The sequence below is a fragment of the Coturnix japonica genome, chromosome 30, assembly GCF_054131305.1.
Source record: "Coturnix japonica strain WE chromosome 30, WE-NBRP24, whole genome shotgun sequence".
NCBI classification, from domain to species: Eukaryota; Metazoa; Chordata; class Aves; order Galliformes; family Phasianidae; genus Coturnix; species Coturnix japonica.
Genome location: NC_140692.1, coordinates 7,231,739 through 7,249,085, shown reverse-complemented (window position 1 = coordinate 7,249,085; position 17,347 = coordinate 7,231,739). Strand labels below are relative to the sequence as shown.

The window sequence follows — 17,347 nt, the reverse complement described above, 5'->3', positions numbered from 1 at the left end:
TGGTAAACATCAGAGCTACAGCAACTGATCGATTATATACAGTAGTGGAAAAGAGTTGAGAGAAAGAGGGGAGCACATGATGGCTCTGCTTTGCTGTTCCAAATACATCCATGTCTAGTGTACCTCCACAGAACTAGATGCTTCCAACTCTGCAAAGTCAGATCTACAATGACCTCATCCCATCATTACTTTCTGTTGTGCTGAAGAAAAAAAAAACAACAAAACCTAAAAAACACCACTAACAACAAAACACAAAGCAATTACAAACCACAACAAGGGAGGGAACCTGTTCTCCAGTTACACTGACAGACAGCCCTCGATAATCTATCAACAACAGAGACAAAGGAACTGATTTAAGATGCTATTACTTCCAAAGGGCTCAGATTGTGCTACTCTGTTTATTTAGGAGTTGGAGAAGTCGAGATCCTATTTGATCAGCTTTGAAATTGGTTCCAAAAGGCTGAGAAGTCAGCTGATTTTTCATTTCTCTGTAGTTCAAGGCCATATACATTTCTCCTTTTGTTTATATCAACAAAATCCGAGTTAGGATATAACACTCATTTTTTCTGCCAAGTCCGTGGAGAGTTCTCATCCAAGACTTTGCTCATCTGACTCAATCCAGCCTAAGAGGACCAGAAAATACAGGTTTGTGGCTGCAAGCCACAAGCCCTGGTGCTGTGCTTGCAGACTAATCATTATGTTGCTCTGGCCATCCAAGGAAGATGAATGCTCACCGTCTCCTGGTTGGTTTGCTCTTTCCCATGTGCCTTTGCTCATTTCCTAAATGCCATTAACCTTTATATCGTTGCATTAAGTGAAATTGTCAAGACTAAAAGGTACCATTAGAATATCTTGAAAACTGAATCACAATTTACTGAAAAGGATTGGTGGGCACAAAAGGAGCATGAAAATACGGAAAACAGGATGCAAACGTTTGCAATGGGCAACAACTAAAGAAAACACAATGAGCTGAAAACCTTAATTTAATCCTTCACTCCTTAGATTACTACAAGATAACTATTTGTTTTTCTCTTATACTTCTCTTACAATTACAGCTGCTTCCAATTTGAATCACTTTGGACCAGAACTGGAAGCAGAACTATTTAGAAAAAAAAAAACAAAAAAACATTCTTCTATATTTCTTAGCATCTGCTTTTGAATGACGTGCCCAGGCCTCAGAGGGTTCACTAGATGCACGTTTTAGAGATGATTTTTTGGATAGAAACTTCTGGATGCTTGTGAAACTTACTCATACTTAGGAAAAGTGTAAAACGTGGGAGACAATGGAAACCAGAAATAGGAAAAGCCTCAGATTTCAAAGATGATGTAAACAATTTACTGGAATGCTCATCAGAAAGCCCAGAATAAACTCCATCTCTTTTCATTTCCCTTCTGCAAGTACTTATCAAATACGCTCTGTGGCAAGAACATTGCTGCAACCATTTCTGTTGGTGCCTGAATACTGGCATGAGTCCAAATTAAAATTATTTGCAAGTTTGTGCACTAGGCATCCAATTACAAGAATGATATACAAGAATATCATTGCTTCTGTATGCCAGTAAGACAACGTTATGCGACTGCAAACTCCCTCAAAACAACCCAATTTCTGACTATCGACTGTAATAAACTGCTTATGAATAAGGCATACATAAAAATTCCACAGAAATATAATATGTGATACGCAATAATAAGGAAGATAAAGAAAATCTTTCATTGCCTATAGATAACTATAAAGAAACAGAACTGCAATTTCAGGGACAAATGATGTATTAGTAACAATTTGGTTATTTTGGACAGAAATGGGTCAAACCAGAGCAGTCCACCTCTGAAAGAGTAGCAAGAGGAAAGGCTTTCATCTTGGCATACTGCTTTATTTCTGCCACACTTTCACGGCAATTCACTGGTTCATTACTTGTATAAAATAATTCAGTAAATGCTAGCCAGGTTACAGGGGATGGATAATGGCAGCTCTTCCCATTTATTAGACTCTCATCTCTGCAGTTACTGTATAAGGGGCCAGGATGCAGAGCTTTTCATCCAGTTCTGCTACCCGTTTATCAGCAGCTCCGTCCTTTTATCCCTCAGCATTTAAGTACTTCCATCTCCGAAATACAAACTATTGGCTCTTATCTAACAAGAAAGTTATCTTGGTTTTATGCCAGTATAGCATAGGAAAAACAAAAAGATGCAATTTATTAACCTTCTAAACAGAACGAGACAGACTTCAGCAAGATGGCACATGATTTGTGGAACACACGTTACATGACTAATGTCACATCCTCGCTCACACGAAGATGGCTCACAGAACCTTCAGGGACATTCACTCTCACAATTTATCTGGGGTGAGTTTTGTAGAGATGGGGGCTTCTAATTGTTAGACAGGCCATGACTTTTGACAGTTACTCTGGCCAGGCTCCACCTGCCAATTGCTGCCGTTACATCAGGCACAATTTTACCTCTAATTTCTCCTACTGTAAATGACTGGAGAGAATGCAAGCAAAATCAAATCAAACCAACCAACCAACCAACCAACAAAACAACATCAGTTTTTCCTCACCTCTAGCTTGCTTTACCAGTTCAGTGAATTGAGTAGTTGGACTCAAAAGAAGAAAAACTTTTCCAACATGAAGATGGGTTCTATGGAAGAGCGTTCCTGAAATTCCCCAAATCCTCCTTTCAAAGGTGTTTTGAACAACTATCAACAATTTCTTATGAACGTATGGCCACTCTGCTCGGTGCTGCTCTCCCTGATTCCATCATCTCTGCAAATGGATGGCTTTTCCCTCTCATCAAGTCGGATAATAAAAGTTGGGGCATTCAATTCCCCTCATTCAGAAGCATTAGACTGGACAGAATTAATTTTTTCTCTTGACTCTCCCAAAGACTTTCTTCAAAAAGGGATCCACGTCACCAGTAAAATCTCCTTCAAAGGGTACTGTCAAAATATCTGGAATAATTTAAAAACTCATTTGTTACTCCTTGTTGCGTGTATCCCTTTGAAGCAAGAAGCTGAAGTCTATTTACATCAGTACTTCATCTCCTCTACCAGGCACAACATGTCAAGGAAAATGCCTTTCCAACACCACATGTACTGAGAGAGCACGGAGCTGAGTTTTGAGATTTGCCATGTTTCTACTATATCTGTTTTGGAACGCAAATGTATACATGGCTCAAAATACATCAAACTCGTAGGATGGTGAATACAGTTAGTAATCTGAACATCCCAGTGCAGTACGTTACTACAGGCGTCTTAACTAGTCAGCCAAGAATCAAGAAGAATAAAGTGTAGTACAATAGGATATGGTAAAACAAAGAGCTATGCCAGTTTAAAAATGAATCACACTGAAGAAACTTAGGAGAATATCCATATGCGTCAGTGCAGATTTGATTCTTTTGGGCCAATATTTGCTCCCGATTGTACTGAATAGAGCTTTCTATGGCACAGCCTTATATTCAGTATTCTGCAAACCAAATAAGACAAGATGGCTCAACAAAATCCTGCAAAAGGAGGACAGTAATACAAACCTGGAGGGCAATAGGTCCAGTGAGGGAGTTAATACAGACTGCATTCACACTGGGAGAGAAATGATAGGCAGTTTCTGATTACTTTTTGATTGTGAGATTGTAAACTGGTAGAAGTAGGAAGGAGAATTCCTTGTTGAAATGGACTGCTTTGTTTTAGGCAGCTTTCAAATGGAGACACTGCTGTTCTAAGACTCAATTGGACAATCCAGACAAAATCAAAGAGAGTCTGGATTTTTTTTCCCCTTCTTTTCTTCTTCTTTATGTTGAATAAAACCTTAGATAAGATCAATAGTTTCTTTAGTTTTATGTTTCTCTTCCTTAAGGGTAGATGGCTTATTGCATTTCCATTGATCACACAGACAGGGAGATTCAACAGAGACAAGTCATCTTTTCTTTTGCTCTCATTTCTGCCCTCCCCCCATACCCATTTGAAATCAAATGACTTTTAATCGAGGCTGGGGTCACAACTGTTTCTCATTTACATATCACTAGTAACAAATTCATGCCTTATTTTTCACTCACTAAACTGCTTTAGAAATGAAAGTCACATTTCTATACATGATATGCCACACACCGTGCAATCGAAAAACTTTAGGAACTTCTTTTCTGGGCCTCTCTATCAGACAGGTTACCTCAGCCCTCCTACAACATTGCTCTGTGGTGAGAGGGGGCTTACCTGACAGCCCTGTGTATTTAATATTTAAGCTTCTTACAGTCTCTACAAAGCCTTCCTCTGTTTTTTCCTAAATCCTTTGCAAACTCCCTATCAGATATGTGCAACTTCAAGCACAAGAAGTTTGTATCTCAGTTTACAGTCAGCAAAGCAGCTACATTCACCATTATTTTCACCATTTTCAAGAAGGAAGAAAGTCAAAGATCAGGATCCAGAACTGCTACCAACACCATTAGAAGCCTGACCACCAGCTTACTGAGTGGTGGTGCACTTGGGAGAACGTTGCATAAAACATTTTAGATCTGCTGGCACAACTTATGCAAACTTGGGTTGAAAATACTGAAGGAAGTAGAGAACAAATCATTAGACACTGATATAACCTGATGTCCAACTGCTTTTAGATGTTACTCAGATTATCTAGGAAATGAGTTAAATTCTCCATGGAGATCACTAGGAGTTTTGCCACTGACATTAGTCAAGGTAGAATTTCTCCCCACTGTCTGAAGGAAATTTAAAACCCCACCACAACCTGTGGTACCTATTGCACCCCATCAGCACTTCTCAGAGTAGGGAGCACTAGGTGTAATGCTCAGGGCAGTTATATTCTCTTTCTTTAAACCATCTTCAGATATTTCTTCTGCCTTTTCTATCTAAGAAATGATGTGAGTATAGTAGAGCACTGTTAAAACAGTAGCTGAGTACTTGCTGGCCACATTCTATGGAATGTAAAAGGATTAACATAGAACTTGCAAAGAATAATTTGAACGTCTTATTAATTGTTATTTGTAACAATGGCTTTTTCCTTAAGGGTCTTTTCGGATCCTTAACCACATATTAATGCTGTATAGATAAGGATTGCTCCCTAGTGGGAGAAATAAGGTGGAGCACAGAATCCCTTCCATGGAAAGCAACAGGTTTGGGAAAGGAACAAAAAGAATTCACCAACTGAGCAAGTGGAGAATTATGTACAGCTAAATACAATTACCAGAGCTCAAACCATGTACTTAAAAAGTGCCAAGAGGCTCCTGTCTCTGATGCACTCAGCACAAGTACAGCCCTTCCCACAGTATCTGGAACATCATTTGGTAAGAAATTTAGCTCCATTTAGTTCACAGTTAAAGCTGTGGCTTCAGCTCATAGATGAGCTACCTTTGGCTGTCAGTAACAAACTCCAAGTGCAGAATTCTCAGTGCAGGCTCTTAAGTTTAGCCAAGCAAATGCCCAGATAGACTGCAACAGGAAGTGTACGACTCCTAATATTCATGTTAATTACCTCAGATCTACTGTGAATACCATTATAAAGACACAGTCTGTATCATCTCAAAAACACTCCTTCATTCAGCTCAATATTTTTGGCATTAGACTGGAATTTCTTTTTATTTCACTGTCAAATGAAACCTCGTAGCAAGGAACCTACTTCCCTGGCATGGAAGATTAAAAGTGAAGGATCGTGGAAGGATTTAACTGAGAAGAAACTCAGTAGAATGGCTACACTTATATTATAGAAGGAAGCTGGCAATACCAAACAGCATAAAAACAGCACTCTCTATTCTCCCAAGCTCATTAGACACACATTAGAAGGAGTGTGCCATGTAGTTCTTTGGAAGAGGTACTTACTTTGTAGAGACCATGGCTGCAGCCGCAGTACGTGCTCTCCATGGTGTAGCTCCTCAGCACACCCATTTCTTGCCATACCACCACCCGGGCTGTTGACTCGCGGGACTTTTCTACAAGGAAGCTGCAGCTGTTCAAGACAAATGCAGGGGCCACTTTGTCCAGGATTTTAGGAAGAGTCTATAAGAAAGTATCAGCAATGAGAAAATGAATCAAACAGATGTACATGCATTTATATCACAAATACATCTACAAGAGGCCTATGCTGTTTAAAGCGCGTATCACCAAAGCTACCTGTAGAAACTGTCACTGTGATAGTTCCAGTTAGTGCCAAACTGGACTCATCTTCATCCCAAGTGAAATCTTCATATTCTAATGTTTTGTTGTGTTTGTTTGTTTTTTTGTCCCCAGTCACAGACAAAAATGCTGTAAGTACATTTGGTACATCCCATCCAAAATGATGTCTTTGCACATCCTATAGTTTTGGACTGCTGAAGTCACTTATGAAGCTTTATTTTTTAAGCTGCTTCAACATTAACTACATTTTCCTGTTCTGCCTAGAGGGCTGCAGTCATAGCTCAGCACACAATGTTTCCATTCTTTCCTTTCCAGCTCCTCCTCACAATTTGACAAGGGATTCAGCTATAGGAGGAATTTTGTTTGAACACAGCACACAGCAAAGAAGGGGAATGCATAATCCCACTGAAGGTCACAGATAATTATAGGAAAATAGAGCTTAGCATTTAACTATCTTGCATTGTGAAATAAACCAAACTATTCTCATCTGGGATCAAATGGTACATTGAATGCACTCTGTATAGAAAGCGGCAATAAAGAGTAAATATGAAAATTCAGTAAAATTACCTCTTAGCTCTGAGTGATTTTCTTATTCTAGAAATCATTTTTCTCAACAGCAGCCTATAAACACTGCTAATACACAGCGCTATCAAATATTTCTATCAGTGTGGATGCAACACTTCTTCATGCTAACTGTAAAAGTATATACTAGATACCTTAACACTAGGTGTACTCGGTGTAGAAATTGGGCATTTACATACAAAAGCACATATGTGCATATAAACCTTTGTGCTTGCATCCCAGTACATGCCCAAAGACCATCCAGTGAAGAGCTTGTAAAATAAGAACGTTCATTATTTCTTTGATGACAGCTTTCTTAAACTTCTGAATGGAATGGAATCATACAGAAGGAGTTTCTGCTCATTGCTAATGGCATTGACCCTCAAATTTCATTCAGTTTGGGCAGTGAAAGCCAACCAGCTAATTTCACTTTCCAATAACAATCAGTGAAACTGATTGATTCTAAGCAATTCTAGTTCCACTCTGTTGAGCTTTACATCACAGTTCTGTACAGGACTGCTTGGTTTCATCAAAATTGAGAAAATAACATTTAATAGCTGGTCTTCTCTTAAAGGATGACTGACGCAGAAGATAAAATCTTTGGCCTAAACTGTTCTGCAATATCCACTGCAAACATCATAATCATACATACCTCTGTAATAAGAAAGTAAATGTTATTTTCAGCATATCCAATCTATAGCTATGAATGGACCCTACCAGTTCTGTAAGGTACAGACATAAAGATCTATAAGGTCCATTCATCAGCAGAAAAAAACCTTGTGAACAGATAACTGGAACAAAGTGAGAGATTACATTTCAAACCTGAGACCAGCATGAGCCTAACTCTTAAGTCAAGATCTACAGTGTGCTATTAAGAACTACAGCATTCCTTTTCCTGGGAGAATACCGAACAGAGGAATCTTTAAAATTGATTACTTGCTCTGAACTAAACATCCACTGCTTCTGAATTGCCCTCAAAGTACAATTTGCTGCAAAATATTATGATTCCGAGCAACACATCCAGGTTTTCCTGGAGCTGGGTTAAAAATAAAGCACAGTCACCCAAACAATTATAATCCTGAACACAATCATGAGATCCAGCTAAACTGCGTGTGAAGGTTCAGATAGTTTTCATTCTGTCCTTATCTGAAACAGCACACAGATTTTTGTAAATATATGCTATGAAGTACCATAATCAGATCTCTAATCCAGTTTAGTTTTTAAAACAATTGAAATTATATGCATAATCAGTCTTCTATATTTGATTAAATAAAAACGCTGGCAGGTAACAGTAATGTCTCTGTAGTCAGGACTCATTTAGAAGCATTATCAAATCTGAATTTAATATTCCTTTCATTTTACCAGCTTTCACTGGATTTCACACTAATAGTTCTTTCCCCTCTGCTTTTCTCATTAATTACCTTTCAATTGTATTTCTGGGAGGGTGAAAACGCATCTTTTCAAAGGATTCTTTTATGACAACACATTACTTTGACCATGCTCCCTGTCTCTCATACAGCTGGATTTAGCATGCACAAAAACGGGGGTGCTGCCCATGTCCATAAACCTCCGTTCCCATTTGGTCAGAATGGAAATAGGATTCTTTACTGAGGTCCCTTCAGAGATTACTGTCAAAGGGGCCTGGAATGGTGATTAAAAGGAGAAATCCTGAAGTTGGGTTTTCCAATGTCAATGCTACGCATGTCATCTGAGGCCAAGTATTAGGAAGTAACAATGCCTCTTTCTCCCACGAATCAAGGGCTACAGCAAAGGCTGTTCAAAAGTCACAATTTTCTTGAGGTATTTTGCTCATATTTTTGGGAAGTAAATACATGGAGAGCAGGATCGTCCCCAATTACTCATGGGAGGAAGGAGAGAAACTTCCCATATTTTGCAATCACAAAGCCTTTCATCTAGGCCACTGCAGATTCTTGGACACCCTTGGAGGCTTGCTCTTGGTTTCTTCATTGCAGATTCAAGACAGGCACCAGATGCTGAAAGCAGCATTTGAATTCTGTTTGTGTAACAGTGAACTATCCTCAGCCTTTTCAAGCCCACTGATTTCAAATACAACAAGCGATGTTCTGACTGTAAGCACCCTTCCTGCTTTTCCTTGTGAAACAAGTGTTTCCACGGGGACTTCTCGTGAGTTGAGGGTGAGAGAAGCACATGTATACTTGGAACTTATAAAACACAAAAATACAACATTTCTATTAGTCAGCGGCAGTGACAACAAAACAGCATCTTAATGAAATGAATTAGAGATCCACCTATTGACAATATTCTCGCAGATATCTGGTGCATGAAGATAGTAGGAATCATTTAAACTTTTCTGGATCTCTACTCCTCTGCTGCAAGACAAGTTTGCACCTACCAACAGAACTTGTGATCTGACCTCATCTTAAAGAGGGATGTAGGTGCACATATATGCCAACAACTGTAGAAAGGAACAAAGCAGACCTACCCTGTAGCCAACATCTTCTGTGATAACTGCTGTGTCGACCACGCAACCTGCTTGCCACAAGGTCTCTTTGATACTGCAACCATAGAGGAACACATTCTTTTTCTGGGAGTGTCCATGGTAGTCACAGAACACCTAGGGAGGAAAGAAAGGCAAAATCTGTAATACTGAAGTAAGCTTTGTGGTTCTTCACAACAGACACTATAAATACTAGAGGATTGTATGTGAGGAATTACACCTTTGTCAGTGCTCTTCAGACAAACTCAGAGCAGAGCTCTGGGCCAAGCCTATAATCAGTGTCAAACTTTGTTAGTCAGCCGTACCTCGTTTTACCTATTGGAACTGACATGATCTCATGAATCCAGTGTCAACACCGGTGCATTTCTGTCCACAGCAGAAATAAACATGACATCTGTGCAAGATTCCATGCCAACCGAGGAACCTGAGAGTTCATGGTAACTTATGATACAACGGAGCAATTTGTTGGGCTCCTCTGACTTCTCAACTCTAGCATTAGCCTCAGGAGATTTTAAAACTGCACCTTTTGCCAGCAATTAATCACCTTGGCTTCTTTAAACACAAAAACTGTGCTACACAATGTTTAGGAAAATGTAATTGTGCAGTTGTGTAAAAATGTATTGTATGTGGTCAGATACTTACATGAATTCCTGGACATAAAGCACGGGACATTATCTTTGTCAGACAAATAATCTGATTCCACACAACGTAATGTATCTATTTAATCCATCTCTCATGTCAGCTATCATATAAACTAGGTACAAGGTACATTCCAGGTTTTAATGGAAGTTTTGATTGCCTTCATAGGCACATATCAACTTTGATAAAAATGAAAATCACGATTTAATGACCCAAGAGGAAAATATTGACCCAAGTGTTAAATAATAATCAATCTCATTGCCCTCCGGAATATGAAGTCAATATAGACACTGCTGTTACATATATTCTCCATGTCTTTATCAGAAACATTCAGAAATCCAGCAGTGAAAAGACAAGGATTTCTAAAGAGAAGAAATTGGTTTGTTTTAAGGCAATATTCATTGCCGATTAGAAAGGAACATCGTGATATCATTTAAATAGTTTTCTGAGGCATCTATCAGAGACAAAGGGACAGGTGTCATAAGGTAGGGAAGCACTGTGGATCAATTAAAAAGATGAGGAAGAAAGATACATATTCTTATATAAACATAGACAGGAGGAGAGAAACAGATGGAATAGATCAACTTCTTCCACCAATTGTTAAGGCAAGTTTTACCCTAGTATGCTTGTTTAGTAGTTATACAGTAACTCAGTTTAGCTGCAGCCAGTCAGGAAGTTTAATTACCTAAGGAACTGAGCATTTAAATTCCTCCAGCTGCTCTGACAAGCTGCACGTTGATTGGAGATGCTAAGACACTCACACGCAGATTCATCCCACAAGTCCTAGTTAACAGGACTGCTATAGCCACAGAACATCCTGAGTTGGACAGGACCTGTAAAAGGATCACCCAGTCCAACACATGGGGCTTATGCAGTCCTACACTTCAAGCAACTGCCTGAAAAACAGGGAATTATCCCATAAAGCCCCCTTCTAAACAGCTGCATTTATTGGTTCTTTTAATGACAGGCATTTTTCCAGTTAGCGTTCCATCTATGCTTCCAGCAATACAGTCATAGATTAGTTTAACCACAGGTACCAACTAGAATTTACTCCTATGAATATCAAAGAAGGTTTTATAGCTGTGGTTCTATTTTGAGGCAGAGATCCCAGCTCAACCAGGTATCAATTACCTGCCAATTTACAGAATTACTAACATGCAAGATGCATATATTATTACCTAAAAGATTACTTATCAGAAACCACACAGGGATGATCAGCTGCTCAGATAGCTGTGCTGCCTGATAAGCAGGAGGTCCATAATTCTGCATCTCAAGAGTGAATCCTTAAGTGACAAGTCTGGAACAAGCCTTCCATATTAGTAAAGCATTGTAAAAGCCAGGCTCTGTAACACCACTATTTCATGCCATGGGATGAATCCATGACTGCCACCCACCTCCACAGCAGAGAAGTCAACACTACTGGAAATGTTTCCATTCCATTTGTGTATCATATATACCTACATTTTAATTAATTTTACTGAGCACTGCAGTTATTCTCAATGTTTATGACAAATCGTTTTGTTTTTGTTTTTACAATGCATTCTTCTGCTCTATTTTTATTCTACAGAGTAGCTCAAGCCTCACCACTCAGCCAAGACAAAACTGTATTTTATAGTTGCAGCACCCAATGAAGAACTTTCCTTGGGTTAAGCCTGGGCAACCACAAGGTAAACTTGAGACCTACCCACCCCTTTTTTCTCTCTATCCTTCTTGTACAGCTGTGACACCAACACACAGTCAAATTCCAAGTCTGGTGTTCACTGGGGTATGACTCAAGACACACATGCAAATTTTTATCTATTTAAAGTAATGTGCCAGCACTGAGCACCACAAAGGTAAGGACTGCTTTCAAACTCAAAAACAATCCCCCTCATGACTCACAGAATCAGGAAGCTTTTAAAACAAAGGAAAAGCAAGACAGAAAATGGATGCAAATACTCTTTTTTTTCCTTAGTAGCTTCGTGAGAGGACCCAATCTCAGACTGCTGAGGTAGACACGTTTAGGATGCTTTGCTCACAAAAAGCTATGTACTTGCAGTCAGATTCTGTTTCCAACCTTGATAGAATATCTCAAAAAGCAAACACCGCTTTGTGTCTCCTGGTCCCTAACAGCATCTTCCTGTCCCCTCCAAAAGTAACTTGCTCTTTGCTGCAGCTTGATCCCTCTGTAAGAGCTACACTTTTCCTGTTGCATCCTGCAAGTGCACTGTCAACTGTAATTCACAAACTGCACATTTCCTCACCACGAATGCTCAAGGGGAAAAAGCAACATCTCTTTCCCCTTCAGTCCTAGCTGCTCCCAAGCTTAGCTCTCTGATACTCCCGCTGCTCTCAGTTGAAAAGAAACCACCCTCAGTGGAGAGTTGCAATACTACAGCGTATCCAGCCCCTTCTTTTACTAGGGTTTCCAAAACCAACAAGAGAAGCAAAAATAAATAAACAAATAAAGCACTTAGATGGCTGTTTTCTATGGCTGAAGTTACCAATTAAAATGGGTTTGGTTTGAAAGGCCGCTAACTTTAAAGTTATTTCCTTTTCACTTTCAAGAAGCTTTCCTTTCCTTTGAAGAAACTGCGTGCGCATCCCCAAGATAAATTAAACTAATTCACTCCACAGAAATCATTTGGCTATCAGTGAAATTGCCTTCATGGCATCTTGGCAGTGAGTGCAGGGCAGAAGAAATCCAGCTTCTTCTGGAGTTGGGAAAAGACATTTGCGAGCATGTATAAACCAAAATCAATGTACTCTTCAAAGGCAAAGAAAAAATCAGTTTACCACGTCTGACATACTGCCTGTGAGTGAGAGACATGATACGATCAATAGTCTTACTTCACTCAGCAAGATGAAAACTTCCACTGGGCGCATGTTCAACTTCATGCATCTGGATGTGACAGGGATGGTTATGATAAATTTAAATTAAAAAGGCCCAATACGATTAGCACAATAAAACAAAACTGATCAGATGTAGCTCAAAACCCAAAGAAAATGTAGGTGGAATAAACTCTCAGATACAAGCTGAACTTCCAGTAGATTCCTTGGAGTGCAGAGCTCGATGTCAGGGCTGTCATTTAGGCCAAAAATAGCATATTTCCACAAATATTCACTTAAAGAAACTCACAGACATTTTCACCTTGTCTGAGGATTTTCTCATCAAGACCAGAGTGAACAGTGCATCTTAGGACATTTCCTGCCTAACTGGGGCTATAAGAAGCCAACTTGCTGTTCCATCCACTTCCATTCTGTTCATCAACATTTGAAACCATCAGTGTTTTTTTTTTATCCTGAGGTCTCAGAACTATTCATTCTGTTGGGCATCAAGACCGAACAGATGGGGACAGATCCCAGACATATGCCAGTAGTATCACCCCTCATGAACTTCCGGTAGTTCCCCCAAAAAGTCATTTTCTTCTCACTGAAGCAGCAGAAAAGTTCAACCATTTTGAAAGCTAACTTGTGTTTCTCTGATTGCACAGATTGCTCCAGTTTGGGCTTTTGCATGATCCATTCAGACTATGTCTTCACAGAATTTCTCCTGTCATTGCCAGAAAGATAACAATAACTTACTAACAATATCTAGTTTAGCTGAAGTACTTTGAGGATACTAAGGAGCTGTAAGGAATTTGTATTCACTCTGCAGGTGCACGAAGACTCTGAAGTTTGGAGTTGGTTAGAAGATTCAGTAGATAACCCAAGACTTTCAAAAACACCCCACAGTGATGAAAGTATAGCGGTATAGTATGCTTTCCACATCTCTAACCATAAAACAGGGCTGTTGACACAACTGCAATAATCCATCTGCGTGCAATAACCCATAGAAGATACAGGGAGTTACTCACCACAGGGGCCCGGTTGATGCTGCGCAGATAATACAGAAGACCTTTGGTGTGGTAAATTGTTGGATGGAGCTGAGAACTGGGAGTCAGCCACTGCCTGTTCAGATCATCTCCACTCAAGGAACAACGGTGGCTGAAATCACAAAGCAACACATCACAAACAAAAGTTGATTCCAAAGAGTTCCTGATTCTGGCAAGACCTGGCACAAAGATGGGGAATGCCAATTAAAACACAGATCAAAGACTTTTAACACTGGGTTGGAATGAATCAACAGTCGGTACATTTCAGAGGTGCGTACCACCATGCAGATTTTATCATCCCCTTTCCTTCCAGAATTCAGACAGTTACAGCCCTGAAAATAAATGCAGATTTTCCTTTACTTAAGTACATACACAATCAGGACCACTTACAAACAAAATTACCTTCGGAAACGCTCTAAATTCTGCGCTATCTACAAAACTCACCCAGCTTACGTGCACAGCAAAGGCTTCTCAAAACCTCCACAGCAAATAAGTACATCCAACTCCTACTCATTCTAATTGAAGACAGGTGCTTGAATCTCTTCGACCAGCCTGAAATATGTATGCACTTAAATGAGATGAGCTGGATATCTCATTTAAGCTCCTCCGCTCATGAGAAATGTAGCTATCTGAAGCACATCAAGAAGATCTTGATGCATGCTACATCATTATGTGGAACAATTACCTAGATTCACTGCAAAGACTGGATAAAAAGCTAAATAAGGATCCTAGATTTGCACTGAGAAAGTGTTTTCATTAGTTGGATTGAAAATATTCTGCTCCTGACTCAGTGATCAGTGAAAAAATCTGCAGGATATTTGATTGTAAGGAGCAGCACATCATTGTACAATTTTGCAGAATCTGACTAATTTCCCTCATTAGTGATTGTGTGCACTGCAGAGCCTAATTATTGTAAGTACTGGACAAATTTCTAGCTACAGAGTTACATCCAGCTTTGCTGTTCCAGCCTCCTAGTCTCAGAATAAGTACAGATGTATTCCTGGGGACACAATCTGGCGGTCTGAAGATAGAATCTCGCATTGCAACTGGGGTGCATTGCATCCAGCGTTATCAGTGAGCCTTGCAAATAATGCTTGCAGAAAAAAGGTCTTAAGGCTGGAATACTTCAAAAAATACTAGATACAATGGAGAACTGGTTAAGAAAGGAAAACAAAGAAACAATAAAATCCACTAAAAATGTCATACGTTTCTAATGGAGAAAAACAAGGTCTCTGATGCCATCTTGGGGTTTCTGGCAACGTCACAAGACTCATTCTGACTTTACTCTAGTTTCAGTGTTACCTGAATTCCCTTTTTTCCTCATAACCCACAGCTGCTACATTGCTCATTCTGAAAGCTGAAAAATATTGCCAGTAACAAAAGCATGAGAAGTCACTGAATGCTTCTACCAAATATTCTATGTAAAAACATGACCGTTTCTGTTATGTTTCTTAATAGCCCTTCAGGCAAAGTTACCTGCAGGCTCACCTTTCCTGACCTGCAAGAGAACAGATGCTCAGCTGAGATTTACAAGTGTATTTCTGCCAAGAACTTGTGTGCATACACAGTTTCCTTCCAGCAGGCGTAACTCCATTCTAAAAGTCACTAAACAAAAAGCCAGTTTGTAAATATATATATAAATTATTCTTCTTTCTGAACACAAGAAGAAATTAGATGTTCTCTTAGAAAAGGAGGCAAGAAAAACTAATCGATCCTGTTGCATTGCAGTGTTTCTCATTGCAGCATTAGATTCTGCTATGGACTGTGGTCTGGAATGTAGGGCTGGTTCACAAGCACATCTTGTACACAGCATGCTGACATGTTCATAGGTCACAGTACCCTCACTCTTCAGTCTTTACTCTGCCCATGTTGCAATTTACCAATTCCATCATTCTGATACAAAAGGAGGTTCTTCCTAGAGGAGACTCTATGACAGTTCAATTGCCCCATGACATTCACAGGCTAATTTATAATGGAAGGAAGGTAAAATCTCACCAAGAAGGCAAGAACTGGGAGGCAGAGTTCAGTTTTGTCCTCCAGTGATTAGTATCTTCGCTCATTCGAATGACCTTTAGATATTAGCCCTCTGCCTGGCAGCCTGTAGCCATAGCTCTGAAGGAGATGCAGAACTTTAATTAAATTATGAGACACTGATTTTTCCAACCTCGCTCACTCCCTCTGACCATACTGTTATAGGCTGTTTATTTTTGGAGATCCCCACCAGCTCTGTTCCCTTGCTCCTTTCCTCCTTCTCTTCCTCTCCTAATAGCGATGACATTCGCAAATAATGGTTTTGTCCGTTATGCTCTGCATCCAAGGGTGAAGGTAAAATATTAAGCTGATCTCAAGTGCTGATAGCAAATAAAGAGACTGGAAAGCTGAGACTGGCTTTCTACATTTGGCAAGATTTAATGAAATTCACTTCTCAAACCAAAGGCATTTCTCACAACGTAGTTCCAAGCTACTGTATTTGCTTTAAGTGCTTTATGTCTTCTCTCCTTTGCAGCATTAGTGAGACTACGTGACAGCCTGGATGGGACTCCCAGCAGCTCAAACCAAGTGATGAAAATGTTTGCCACAAGGAATTCCAATAGAGTAAAGGAAACCCCACCTCTACCTCTAAACAGATTACCCGTAATTAAATTGTATTTCTCTTGCTCACAAGTCTGATGCTTTGGATTGAACTTCTGTTATAGCTCTACCTCCTTTTCTACCTTTAAACAGTTCTTTGACGGGGGTCAGCATGTGGGACAGCTGTTAGCTGCCTCCTGGGGTACTGCTTGACTACCAGAGCACAGAAAAAAGGAAACTATTTGCTCCTTTGTTCTACATAAGAACTGAAGTGGCTCCATTAAACGTTCGGCCACAACCTTTGAGATACACGATCCATTAGTGCTACTGTAGAAAGGATCAGTTCCACAATTTGAAGTAGTTTGTGTAAATATCACACATCTCTCCCACCAATCAAGACCAAACACTTTTGACCTTCTCCTCCAAGCAGACTCTGGGGCTGTAACGTTTCTGTAAGTAGTTCTAGAATAACTCAGGAAAAGCCACAGAGCTGGTAGAAGATGGGACACTCAAAGCATAACTAAGGTGTTCTAAAAACGTACGTAGCCAGAAAACACTGCCACAGTGATCCACAGCAAAGCACCCAGCACTCACAACTGTCTGAGGAAAGAAACGCTTGGGTTGTCTGCCTTTCAGATATACTAGTGCCATGCAGCCCTGGAAAATGAACAGAAAGTAGTCAAGCCCACACCCTGAAGCAAAGATTTGATGGAACACGCTCAGCTCTCCTGTGACTGGCTGTGAGCAAAGAAAACTCAACCACAGGTGAATTTGTTGATGACTGTTGGTTTCAAATATCAGTACACATCATCAGTAATACTCCTGCACCTCTGCAAGCCGCACCTCTAAAGATGTATAAAGGCAGGTAGTCATTCTGAACTGCAAATGGGAGAACTACTCTAAAAAAGCCAGATCCTTAAAATCTCAAATTGATACACCACAGTCATAAAGATGAGGTTGAGTTTTCTCTTCTGAATACACAGGCAGTAAATGCACTTCTAAGAGAAGCATTAGACCTTGCTCTGAAGGCAGGGACACCTCACAGAGAGTTAATGAGAAAGAGGTTAAGTTGCTAAAGCACGGACCTATTCAGTTAAAAACAGAATGATATTTTAAGTCTGTTTGCAATTTTAA

General features: G+C 39.8%; 1 protein-coding gene across 1 annotated transcript in view; it reads right to left on the bottom strand.

Moving 5' to 3' along the window:
• The window catches only part of LOC146755839 (cytosolic carboxypeptidase 4-like), a 95,379-nt gene that overhangs the window by 47,237 nt on the left and 30,795 nt on the right, over positions 1 to 17,347 (bottom strand). The window contains exons 2-4 of the mRNA XM_085525284.1: positions 13,625 to 13,754; positions 9,135 to 9,266; positions 5,816 to 5,992 (exon numbers count right to left, since the gene is read on the bottom strand). Coding sequence (XP_085381410.1) covers positions 5,816 to 5,992; positions 9,135 to 9,266; positions 13,625 to 13,754 — 439 coding nt within the window. The remainder of the gene's footprint in view (positions 1 to 5,815; positions 5,993 to 9,134; positions 9,267 to 13,624; positions 13,755 to 17,347) is intronic.